The sequence below is a fragment of the Chroicocephalus ridibundus genome, chromosome 2, assembly GCF_963924245.1.
Source record: "Chroicocephalus ridibundus chromosome 2, bChrRid1.1, whole genome shotgun sequence".
NCBI classification, from domain to species: domain Eukaryota; kingdom Metazoa; phylum Chordata; class Aves; order Charadriiformes; family Laridae; genus Chroicocephalus; species Chroicocephalus ridibundus.
Genome location: NC_086285.1, coordinates 118,212,511 through 118,225,157, shown reverse-complemented (window position 1 = coordinate 118,225,157; position 12,647 = coordinate 118,212,511). Strand labels below are relative to the sequence as shown.

The 12,647-nt window shown below is 44.3% G+C and overlaps 1 protein-coding gene across 2 annotated transcripts in view; it reads right to left on the bottom strand.

The window, feature by feature from the left end:
• CABLES1 (Cdk5 and Abl enzyme substrate 1) overlaps positions 1–12,647 on the bottom strand; it is a 73,707-nt gene that overhangs the window by 19,456 nt on the left and 41,604 nt on the right. Inside the window, exon 4 of one of the 2 annotated variants that reach the window (XM_063326704.1) lies at positions 7,929–8,006. The exons of the other annotated variant lie outside the window; for it this stretch is intronic. Within the exon in view, the coding sequence (XP_063182774.1) occupies positions 7,929–8,006 (78 nt within the window). The remainder of the gene's footprint in view (positions 1–7,928; positions 8,007–12,647) is intronic. 2 annotated transcript variants of the gene reach the window in all.

Here is a 12,647-nt window from a genome sequence, read left to right as displayed (position 1 = left end):
CTACACCAGGCAGAAGCATATGGAGGACAGGCACTTTATATAAAAAGAAATAAATCAAGCCTTCGCTGTGTTTAAGTTATTTAGATTACCAATGGGACCGAGGAACTGCACAAACCAACGTCCCATAGTAAAGGTACTTACAAAATGCAGAGGAGGAAACATGGTCCTTGCCAAAGAGGCTTTTAAGTGAAGAAAACTTCCTTCCTCCTCTTCCTCATTTTTGATTTTCCCGTTTTATTTTCCAAAAGTGCTTTTTCAAAAAGTTTTCAAGGGATTTGAGCAGACAGCGAAAAGCAAAAATAAATCACGTGAACTTAATCTTACTACCTTTACTTTATTTGAGCAGGGAAAGCTTGAGGAAATGTGAAGATCAGGGACAATATTTCTTTAGGAGACAAAAAACCAGATCCCAGTTTTTGACGAAGTTTGGTAAGTTACCCTGATTTACACTAACGTCAAGCTCTAGATATTCTATTTGTGCATGCCATTTCCAGAAAGCTGAGCAGTGTTACAAACTACACACAAAACTAAGCATATTGTTTTAGTCATCCAACACTGCAGAAAAAAAAAAAATCGACAGTTTTTCCACTTAAAAAGAGTTGACAGATTTTCTTGGAACAGTACCAGGTGACTTGGGATCCTAAATTTGTTGTGGGACAGCGAAAAGTTTTGCTGAGCAGGTAGATAAGAATCAAAACAGGAAATCTCACCCTATCTTTTATTAGTCAGGCCAGGATTAACAGAATATAAATTGGATGTTATTACCTCTGGAAGATGTAACATTTCTTTAATGAATCAAATGTTACGCTTTGACGTGATCTACAAAGCCCCATGCAAGACTCCTGCTGGGCACTTGCTCTTTAAATGACAGCAACAGTTGAACACTTTAACCTGTGAATAATTTAGGAGTCCATTAAATATTAAATAGATTTCTAGATACATGAAAAAGCCTTCTGCTTATTGCAAAAAGGAATCTGATAATTGTTATTTAGAGATGTAAGCCTTTTGTGTCTATGTTTTACGCTTAGCGATTCCTGACTGTTAAAATTTATTCTAAAAGCAAAGGCGGCTCATGAGGCATCAAGAAAAGATACTGTTCTTATCCATCACTGTAAATAATTTCTACTCATCGTCTCTGTTTATAGGGACAAGAACAATGACAACTTTGGAAAAGACGTGCTGCCAGCCAGCCCACCAGCAGATCTCCCGCTGCCTGAGACTGCTTGCTTTAATTGATTGTGAGCTTTCAGATCCTAATTGCCATTAGTGTTGCTAGAACAACAACTCCAGAGGCAATTTGCAGGGAGAGAAGGTGGAAAAACTCCTGGAAAGATGGCTCTAATGGGCCAGTATCCTTTTTTTCTCTCCAAACATATTTAGGTGTGAGCATGTCAGCTCTTGTCCTGATGTTTTGCCCAACACCAAATAAACGTTCAAAATTTAAACCTATTAGCTTTTGGAGATTCATTACTTAATTTCAATGTAAGGGAACAGGGCAACTCACAAAAATGAGCAACGGTGGCTCTAGAAATTTCACACATGAGATGCTTAGTTTTGAAACGTCCTGTTGTGGGGAAAAAAAGCCCCCAGATTTATGTGTCTTTCTGTAAAGCTAATACGCACTTGCTTTTGGTTTTCTGTTCAATTTGAGAGAAGCAGGGAAAATGGGCAATGGTAAAGAAAAGCAGGAATACTTCAGTTTCCCTATTATCGACTAAAACCAGATAGTTATTATTCCCCAGGCCTACAGAATGATAAGTGCTCAGGAAAAGCACTCGAGATTGATGACTTAATCAAAACTGCCTTGTGCACAAAAATCTGTTGGGAAAGAATAGTGAGGAAGCTGGTGACAAACCCGAGGGATGTAACAGAGTACCCTGCTTTGCTGCGTGCTTACTGCTACTATCCTTATGGCAATTTAGATGCTCTCATTTCTGCAAATATTCCCGTTTTCCACTCTCACTGCAATGCTCGTTACTCGACCTGCCAAATAACTGACAGCGGGGGTGCCGTGTGCAAGACAACCTCACCTAAATGCTTCTTTTTGCCTCATTTTGCAAACGACTTTCTTACCCAGTTTAAACACCGAAGACGAACAAAGATTTCAGAGTTTCGGTAACGAAGGCCCTTCGTAACGCCTGCCCTATGGACTCATCGATCGTTGTGGCTACATATTATTTGGGGTGATGGTATTGTATTGGAAACCTCTTGCTCTCAGCATCACTGAACATTGAGCATTTAGTTAAATTCGAAGTTAAATTCAGCAGTGATTTATCTTTAGAAACTGGATGAAGCTGGTTTGTAGCTTTTCTGAGAAGGACGCAAATTCATTTTATCTAACGACTTCCTGCTTTATTTCAGAAGAACGGTCCGTTTCCTGGGCTTCAATCCATTTGATTATCCATATTGCATTATTTCCCTTAACTGGAGGCAAGTTTAGTCAGATGAATACCTATATTCTTGTCAAGACAGCAATATGCAGCAGCCCTGCCTGCTGCAGGTAAGTTTCTAAGCACTTAATGAATTCAATGCCATGAAGAATAAAAGACGAGGTGAATCGGCCGGTTTTATAAGGCCATGCACTATCTGATGCTCTGGGTTTCCTGTCCTGTAGCTGATCACCTCCAGCCCCAGTGGCAGTCGGTCACTGCCAGCCCAGCGGCTGAGAGTCGAATTAAGACCAGCTGTGTTGCAGTGCCACATCCACGCGACACCGCCAGCTCTCCTCCTCACCCGTGTCCTCTAGATTCATCTTCTGGGCAGGACTTTGCAGGAACTTGGGAGCTCTTAAAAGGTTCTTACAACATCACAAAATAAAGTATCATCAGAACAGGTATGACTTCAATCTGTGAGTGTTTTTGCCATTAACAAAAACAAGCCTAAAAAGTCCCTTTTCAAAAACATGTTTTTAAATTATGAATCATAATGATGCATGCTGAAGTAAAAAAAAACAAAACACAACACAACTATAAACCCAGCTGACTGCACTTTGCTGGAGGGAAAGACAATATGGTACCTTCCTCTTCCTCCTCCTCCTCCTTTGTGACACCTCTAACAGTGACAGGCATACATACATTGCCATCGCCTATTTTGAAAATGCTTTGGCACCTTAAAATACCAACGAGAACTGGATTGCTCTCAGATGGCTGCAAGCATACTTAGAGCCTTTCTGCAGGCCACCATGTCCTGCAAACCACATGGAGTGACTCCGACAACATCCATGAGTATTGTCAGTGTTGCACTGTCCCCTTGGAAGTTGAAGAAGAAGTGGTGCGCAGGGAAGCTCCAAGAGCAGGTCAGCAATGCAGAATGGGTTCTCTTCTTCCCCTGCCCAGGAAATCTGCCTTTTCCAGGGTAGGTACCTGGAGGCAGAGCTGAACCTGGTCCTTCTCTATCCCAGGTGGGGTCACACAGAGCGTCCTTGCACTGACCGTGCTGGGGAGTTGGGTGGGAGAAACCTGCCGGCACGTTCCCTCTGCTGACTGCAAGGGAGAGCCTGGCCATAACAGTTCCTCTCTGGGGACATGCGCAGTGACCCTAGCACCCGGAGCATGACCTGCCTAATGGCTAAATCTGCTGTGTCTGATCCCCAGCTCCTGTCTCAAAGGGCTGAAATCCAATCCATCTCAAACCGTCTGGAGCCCACCTCCAAATGGAGTTAATTCCTTCAAGTCTTGTCTAATCCATCTGCAAACGTCTCCTCCACTCTTCGGTCTGCCATGACACGAATCCCCTCTGAGGCCCTCTGAGCAGCGCAGCGTGCATGTGTACCTGCACGTGCTGAGTGTGTGTGATGGGGCAGCTATTTGCTAGTGATTCGAGGCATCTCCTGTCCTGGAAGAGGAACGGCACCAAGGCCCAACTCCACTTGCTGCGAGCTTCCACTGTGACAACCTTTGACAAAGGAGGTGTGCGCCACAGCAGCTCAGGGGCTGCACCAGGCACACCTCTCACCACCGTCACTACCTCCCGTTTTCTGCCCATCTGCAGAGATAGATGGGGATTGATTCTCATCTCCTGCAAGAAAGATACAGAGTGGATGCTGAGCCAGAAATCCAGTCTCGATATCCTTCACAAAGTAGCTCTTCCATCTCTTGGAGTATTATATTTAAATAAGAAAGAGGAACAGGAACTTGAAGAATAGTATTAGCATAACATTATGTATGATGCTTCAAATTTGTAGGTATTATTGAAGAATACCGGGGTGTCAATGTGATCCATAGTATAACATCAGTGAGTGGTGAGAAAGGAGAGAGAAACAATTTTTATAAAGCACGGGTATCTCTCCACAACGGTAAAAAAGGTTCAGTAGTCACTGCTGCATCTCCTCATGTATGTGTTTTGTTTGTAAACCTTACTGCAAAATCTCTATGTGGTAACAGCATGCATGTTTCACAGGTGGGCAAGATTTTGTTCAGCAGAAAAATTCAGACCATGAATACCCTTTAGCCATGAAGATTTCCAATACATTGAAAAAAGGAGTAACAACCGCACAACCGATCCTCTAGTACCAGCACTAGCACTTGAATTGTCTCACCTCTAACCTTGGTATCACCCAATGACTTTGTACTTCACAACATTATCAGTGTTGCTGGATGATGTTGGTGCTGCAGATCTGCAGATCAGCCTGCAATGATGACGAGAGTTTGCGTGTGTGTCTGTTAATTTAATAACAGAGGCAATAACACTGTTACAGTGCTCTCAGGACAGGGCAACCCTCTCATCACTGCCCTTGGCCACCACTAAACCCTGAATGGGGTCTGATGACTTTGGGCTGTGGCATCGTAGGATGCTGAGGGCCAAGGGAAGCCAGCAGGAGAGGTGCTCAGCGTGCCTTTCAGCTCCTGACTTGCGGTATAGCCATCCTTACATGGCTTTCACCTGGCTATGTCTGCTCTCACAGATGCTCCGCTGGTCTAGATGGGGGAAGAAAAGCAAGCTCCAGTCCTGCCCATTACCCTACTCTTGGCCATGGAAACAGGTGAAGCCGTGCCTATCTTCACGCCACCAGCAAAGATGCCGGCAACCTTAATGTAGCCAGACCCAGAGAAGAGAATTTATGGTCCAGACCCACAAAAGTACCTGCCTCTGAGTGACTCCAAGAGGAGAAAACACACGTCAAAACCTTTGTCAATTTAGTTTTAATTCTCCCCTCTTCCCTTGCACAAAAGCACTATAAGCTAAAGCATTAGGTTTCCAGGTTTCCATCAAATACAAGGAATGGACAAAATTTTGAGGACAGGAAATTCTAGTGATTACTTCTTTTCACGACTTTTTTCTCCCCATCATGTCACACTCTGCTTTGTAGTTTTTGCTTCTCTTCAGTGTAATAGAGAAAACTAGAGAAAGTAATCTTCCCAGCACATGGTGTCCTTCCTTCTCAGCCCTAGCAAGTACCACCAGATCGGCCTTCTGAAACTGCAGGAAGCAAAACCTACCATCATCCCCAGCAGCCTCTGCACCGCTCTGGAGTACCCTTCCCTCCAAAAGCCTGCTGCCAGCTGCACTCTGGTGAGCTGGCAGCTGCTGGGAACGGGGGATTTGGGAAACATATTCCAGGGGACAGCTCAAACTTCACCCTCTCATGTACTTCCATGGCACTCCTCCCCACACCCCCTACACCTCCGTTTCCATTTGTACAACCACTTGAAAACACAGTTTGGGGGCTTGAGGAGGGTTCTTGCTGTTGTAGCTGACCTCGGTATGGAAGGTGGGCAACCAAGGGCCACAGCCTAGAGTACACTGCTTGCACGCCATTGGTAAGGGGCGATGCTGCCCCATCCACCCTGACCAGGTATGCAGAACCTAGCTGCGTCTGCAGGAACTGCCTTTCAGATTTTTTTTTAAGTGGCTCCGTTAGCACAGTTTAGCTGCCAGCATCGATACAGTAGAGCTCTTCTGTGCTGCCCACAACATACTGAGGCCTGGCAGCCTCCCCAAAACACAGCTGTGTCCTCACTGGCCACAGTGCCCGCGAGCCGGAGCAGAGGTGGAGAAGCAGCAGCAGCTCCACCACGTGCTCCTCTCACATGGAACAGTCCCCCCTGCATCCATGTTCACCCCACTCCTGCCAGGGTTTACTCCAGTCTCATGGCAGATGCACCCAAGGTTCCCTGCAATGATTCCTTTCTTTTCCTAAGCTATTCAAGCAATGTTTGCAGAACATAAATCAGGTAGGACATCTTGCCCAGGGACAAACATCAGCAATCCAGAGATTCAGAGATAGCAAAGCTAAAGGATGCTGTCACTACAGTACTTCAAGAGAGCACCAGTGTCTCTCCCCGCTCCCACCACACATCCAAAATGTGCAACGAAGTAAGCAAGCACTGTGCAGCCTGAACAGAGTGCCTACAGTTTATGCTATACTGCCTCATCTGTTCTTTGCACCAGCTGTTCCTGGAAGGAGGTGCCACTGAATTGTTTGTCTCTTCCTCTGATGCTCTGGAAGAAAGACAGAGGGCATTTTTTTAAAATCTCAGCTCTTTAGCGGAAGGAACAGGGCTGGATTGTTTTGTACTGGCACTTGCTACCTTCTCATCCCATGCTCTTCTTGCTGCGCAAGCATGGTACAAGACATTACATGCTGAAATAATATTTAGGTTTGCAGCTGGGCTCATTACTGCTGTAATTTAGAAGGTATAACCAGTCATCACTATTTCAAAATACATTCAATTTTCAATAAAGAGGCAATTTCCACAGCGAATGACCATGAATGAATGACAGTGTACCCAAGAAGAACGAACAAAGCTGCCAGTCTGTCAAGAATTTGCCTGATGTGTCATCCCAGTTTAATTAAGGGAAAAAAATTACTGTAAGAGACAGGAGAGCAAGTCAGCTCTCCTACAAAGGTGCCTCCTTTCCTTTGTGCATTAAAAATAATCTCCTTTTGTTTTGAATTCCTGATGCACAAGCGGTTTGTGGCAAATCATTCTCCAGAATTAAAGAGATGGCTGAAAAACAGGAGCCAAATTCATCCTTTATGCACTGGATAAAGTTGACTCTGGACGATTTCTGGGTCTTTCAAACCCACCTCAGTGTATCAGCTGAATATTTCCCACAGATTTTGTGCCCTGCAGGTGCTGAGCTGACCCCAACTACAGGCAACTCTCAGCTCTCTAGTGAGTGGCCACAGTGGCCACCCTTTGCTCCTTCTGCTGATCAGCCCTGCCCTTCCCACCCTTGCACTGCACCTCTGAAGGCACCCAGCAAGCTGTGCCCAGAGCCCACCAGCCAACGTCTCCTAGCCAAATCCAGTTTCTTCCACTTCTGCAGTTTTGGTGGAAGAGCAAGAAGCGTTCTCAGTCTTTGGCAAACTGCTTCAATCTGAATAAACTTTTCTATCAGGGCTCTAGTGTCTCAGCATGTCACGAGACGCAAGGCAGCTCCACGGACATTGCTTACATCAGCTAAGAACCTGTATGGTATTATGGCCAAAATAATCTGTTTTCACTGACTGAATGATCTGACTAATGGATAAACATACAATGAAAAGGTATTATGTTTAAATCCAAATATTTCTCTATAGTTCTGGAAATCTAGATACAGTAGCACCGTGTTCGCGTGGGAGAATGAGAAAGCTAACACTGCTTATGAAATAAAAGTTGTCCTGTCTAAAGTACTTGTTTTGTCAAAGATGAGTGAAGTCAGAAGAAACAATAAAAACAGAGCATTTTTCAAGAACATTGATTTCAGGGGAGTAGTCTTCTCCAGTTTAATAATCAAAGATACCACAACACATATAAATAAGCTGGGGACTGAGAGCTGTAGTTTTAACCTGGTAATGTTCCACAAGGCAAATATATCTAAGTGCATTTATCTCTTCTCAGAGCAGATATGTAAAAGCATTAGCCTCCATCATGCTGTTGTGCGTTATCAGGTCTACATGCAGGTCCAGAAAGACTATGTAGTACATGTATAAATATACATACCCGACTTGGGTACAGTCTCGATATGGCAGCACTGAAAATATGCTACAGAAGGATCTTCTGCTGCTGATAAGCACTATTCTAAAATATAAAAGAAAATAAAAGAAATCAAAGACTAAAATTTAAAAATCCCACCACAATAAGCAAAGCAAGAGATGTTACCGTTGAGGAATTCGTAATCATAAAACTTCCATCACGGATGATTTTTCCCTCCTCTTTTTTATCTCACAGGTAGGGTATCGCGCTAGTGAGTCTTTACAGAAGTGCTGAAGCCTGTGCCATACATTACACAGCAAATGAGTAGTGCAGTCCCATCCCCTCTACAGACTTTCTAGGAAGACTATCTTGAATACGTTACTTGGAATCCAGGATAGATGTTTTTCTAGAGAAAGGAGTCCTAGTGAAAGGAGTCCACCCAGAGAGGGAAGGAGCTGCCCTGGCAACTCACCACTATGGCTGAAACTAAACAGACAAATCCAGCAGCAAACCAGGTGACAGACACCAGCAACCACCTGTGAAGCACACCACAACTCTGTGGCTGACCTGGAGTCTGCATTTATCGGACAAGAATTTCCAGCGTGACCTTTCTCTGCTAAACCAAAGGACTCCTTTCATTTTCAGCTTCCTGTTCCTGAAATAGCCTGATTCATGGATGAAGTCAAAGTTTGCTATTATCATAAGCTTTCAGGTCCTTTCACTGCTTTCCAGGTTTCTCCTTGAGTCTTCTCCAGTTTTTCCCCATCACCCTTCTTGGTCTCTGGGCAGAATCACTGTCCTCGGGACTTGCACAGGTGGCAGATACACACGTCACATCTTTAAGTTTTACCTTTAAGATCAGTGTCTAGCCCTGATGACCCGCCATCCTCTGTGCTCAGAAATCACATCAGCCCTCTTGGTTATGATGTTGCGTTGACGCTCTGGTGTGACTGACCCCACAGCTCCTCAGTCCTTCTCCTCCAGTGACATGTCTATCTCAGTCACTAATTGTCGCGGATGAATCCCTCCTGTAAGCATGGCTTGCCTTCATTCCTTACAGGCAGGAAGCTCAAAATTTGGCTACATGAAAGCACACATTATCTGCCTGCACAGAGCTTATCTCAGAATCCAGGCCACTCTTACAGCAAGAGCCTTTTATTTTTAACCAGTCTCCAAATCTCTGCATCATCTGCAAAGTCACTGTGTGGCATTAAACCAAATACTTTAGAGCAACCCATCTGTTTTACAGCCGCACTATTACCTTTAGCCATCAAGCTCTGACATAGCATTAAGCAACATCAAAACCACCTTGAGGTCAAGACCCACTTTCCATAAAACTGCGTGGACTGCCAACACCTACGTTATTATAGTTTTGGGAGATGCAGATTGGCAAGAAGCCAAAAGAAGCTTGATCAAGATCAAATACCAATAAATAACTGTTTATAAATATACCCTCTTTCCTTATTACCTTCAGGACACCGACAATTGTACAAATGTACAATGTACACTACGAAAACCCTTCTTCCCTCTAAAGTTGGCCAACAGGCTGCATCCCTTCAAATTCCTCTAAGACGTGGTGATGGCAATTTGTGCCATCTTCTAATCTGATTAGTGTTGGAATTTACTGATCTTTTACCTTTTTAAAAATCTCCAGCTGTGGTCCAAATGCTAGGACCTACTGCTAGGTTGGTTCTCAGGGCTATTGTACTTCCTTGGTGTGCTCTCCAACATTGATTTTTCTGACATTGCGTGCCACAGATCCACCTGAATTTCTCATCTTTTGTCCTACGCTGGTCAAAGTTGGACAACAAACCCTAGCAAGCTGTTTTGCTCTTTACTGTCCAAAAAACCACCATATGCACCTATAAATCTCGTACCAGTTACACTGTTTTTAAAACACTATTTCCTTAAGGGACTGAAGCTTAGTCATCATTCTTGGAAAAGGTTTAGATCCCCAAGAGAGCTCCTGCATGCAATGCTTGGAAAAATGCAGAATGATCAATTTTCCTTCTCCTGGATCATTCTGTTACAGCAATCCTTTTTTTCTTCCTTAAAAGCATATTTAAAAGCAAAGTAGCATTTAACCTTTAATAAAGGAGGGCTTCTAATAATAAACATGCACACAGCATTAGGAAGTTCTCCTGCAGCAGATAAAGTATGATCTCATTGTTTGTCTGAATGCTATAGCACCCTTTGCCTATGGTAAGTATCTCAGATCCTATAAGATGGTCTCATAGTGCAGCAGTAAGTTACGGAGCACGGGGGAATCATTTTTCACATGTGAGAAAGGCAATCCGCAAGCAAAAAAAACTGGCATATGATTAATTTTGTGCTTGCCACTGCTTATTGCTGAATGGTTGCTACTCACAACAGCTTGCTTGTTCACTGGAAGCCTTGTTTGCTGATGTATGAAACTTGGCACAGATTTCGAGGCTGACATCAGAAAGCATCTTTGAATTCGGAGAACCACGGTACCCACTAAGCACATGCCCCCGACTCCCTCTGGTTGCTTCTGGAAACACAGCTCTTTTACCAACGCCCTACACCTCCCTAAAAAACCACCCCAATTCTTAATATTGAAAGAAAAACAAACTGGTGCTTCCATGTTCACAAGCCAAGACAACAGTGGGAAGTTACCACAGAAATCTTGCTGTGTGTATCAGAAGAAAATCAGACCAGAACGGAAATAAAAAGCACCAGCCCAGTCTCTAGGGTTTTTTTTCAGATTTCTTTCCCTTGGGACCCAAGTATTGCCTCTCCTTCCATAAACCAGGGGACCCTCTTTACATAAAGATCTCCCACGCAGAGCAGGACAGGAGCCACGGCCTCCACTGCCAGGATGCCACAAAACCTCATCTGCAGAGCTGCTGGAGGGGGCTGGTGCAAAACAGCCTTAGGAGCTTAGGAATGAAAGAGAAGCAGGGAGGGCAGCGGTCAGAAGGTCATCACGGAGGGATAAAATGTCATTTATTTTAGAGGTCTGACGATATGCATGGAAAACAAAAAAATTCTGAGGGCCTGCAATGGTTTGCTGGAGCAGAAAGTCCAGATACCTCTCACAAAGTATGCTTTGGAGAAGAAGGTGTGGTGGAAGCCCATTGCTCTTCAAGAAAATTGAATTGCTGTTTATGGGAGAAAAGGATTTCCCTGGATTTCAACTCTTCAACAAAGGGTGTCTATGATCCTGCGCAGCTCTGAATGAGCTATTTCCAACATCAGAAGCAGCTTGAGTCAGAGTGGGTTTACGTGCCCTGATTGCCATTGTGCCACCTAGACATGTTTAAAATTACTTCATGAAAAGGTTTTCACTCTCTAATTCTCACATTTCACCAAGAAGTTGTACTAATTACTATGGTTCAGAGCAACCATTATTTGGCAAGAGAGCTCTGACAATGCGCAACTGTCTGAGACTGTAAAAGCTAATCTTCCAATTTCTTTAACGAGGTGTATGCTATGAAACTACAAAAACTTACTGAGCACGCGGCTCTCAACAGAATCAGTAATTCGCTTGACTTGAAGAAGAAGAATGTTTGTTTTCTTTAGTGTCTGTCTAGGTTTGATTGTGTTGCACCAAAAAAGGCTGCGGTCAGGGAATATGATATACATCACATGTCCCATATACACGCGGAATACTGTAGCCTCTTTTCTCCTACCTGACTGGTGATGTTTGACTACCAGGGCTGTGCTGTCCTGCACGCAAAGGAGAACAGACAAAACCACGGATGCTGTCTGGGTAGCACCCATCATTCTGGAGTCTCCCAGGTTCAAGCTGAGGCTATTGGAAGGTGGTCGAGGGTAATTATGAACTGGGAGGACGCTGCGAATAGTCAGCCTCTTGGAGTGCACGTGTGTGCGTTTCCACAATTAAAAGGGCAGCAAAAGAGACCTTTCACAGCCCATGGGTGGTGTTTGGCCTTGCCTTAGATCTGTATACTGCTAAAAAAATTGAGAAAGCAATGGCATGGGGGTAGCAGAGAAGCATTGTTTCACTGCTTTTCTATCTGCTATATAGGTTGACTCTAGAAACGTTCCTGTCCCATTCTCACCACGAATTGTTTGTTCAGCTGGCTCAGGTTGCTGTTTTGGCGGCCTGTTTCTGCCAGATAGGAAATCTTATGCTTCACGGTTTATGGAACCAATAAACCTGCTGAATAAAGTGGGTGAAACCACATGCTGGTGGCACCCTGTGCTAATTTTATGTTAGGGTTGACTTGTCTTTGTCTTTTAACGGGAAAATTTGTTTTGTGCTGTTTTACAAGCCTGCTTGGATAATAAAGCCTAGGAAACTTAATTTTCCAGCTCCCTTAATAAGCCACGTCCTACAAATCCAAAGAAACCGGTTTAACCAGTGCACAGAACCATCGACAGGAAGCTTTACAAGGACTGGCTGATAAGCTGCGGTCTGTTTTTTCTCTGTGCTGAGATAGCTGAACTCTTACTTTAACCACAGCCGGTCCTGCCTTGCCACTGGATGGCCAAAGGCTGGACTCAGAGCATCGCTGCTCAGCGTGTGCCACCCCCGGGGCTGAGAGGGGAAGGGCTCGCAGTGCCGCAGGACAAGGACACCTCACTTCACAAGTTGAGAGCCACAAATAAAGGCGGGTACCAGAGAAAGGAGCCCCGAGCTATCATCCACACCGCAGTTTTCTTTGCTGTGACGCTCACAGTCACACGCCACTGAAACAATTACCGAAAGCTGAAATTACCTATTTAAAGCCCAGCTACTAATTCACCACTCAAAAACAC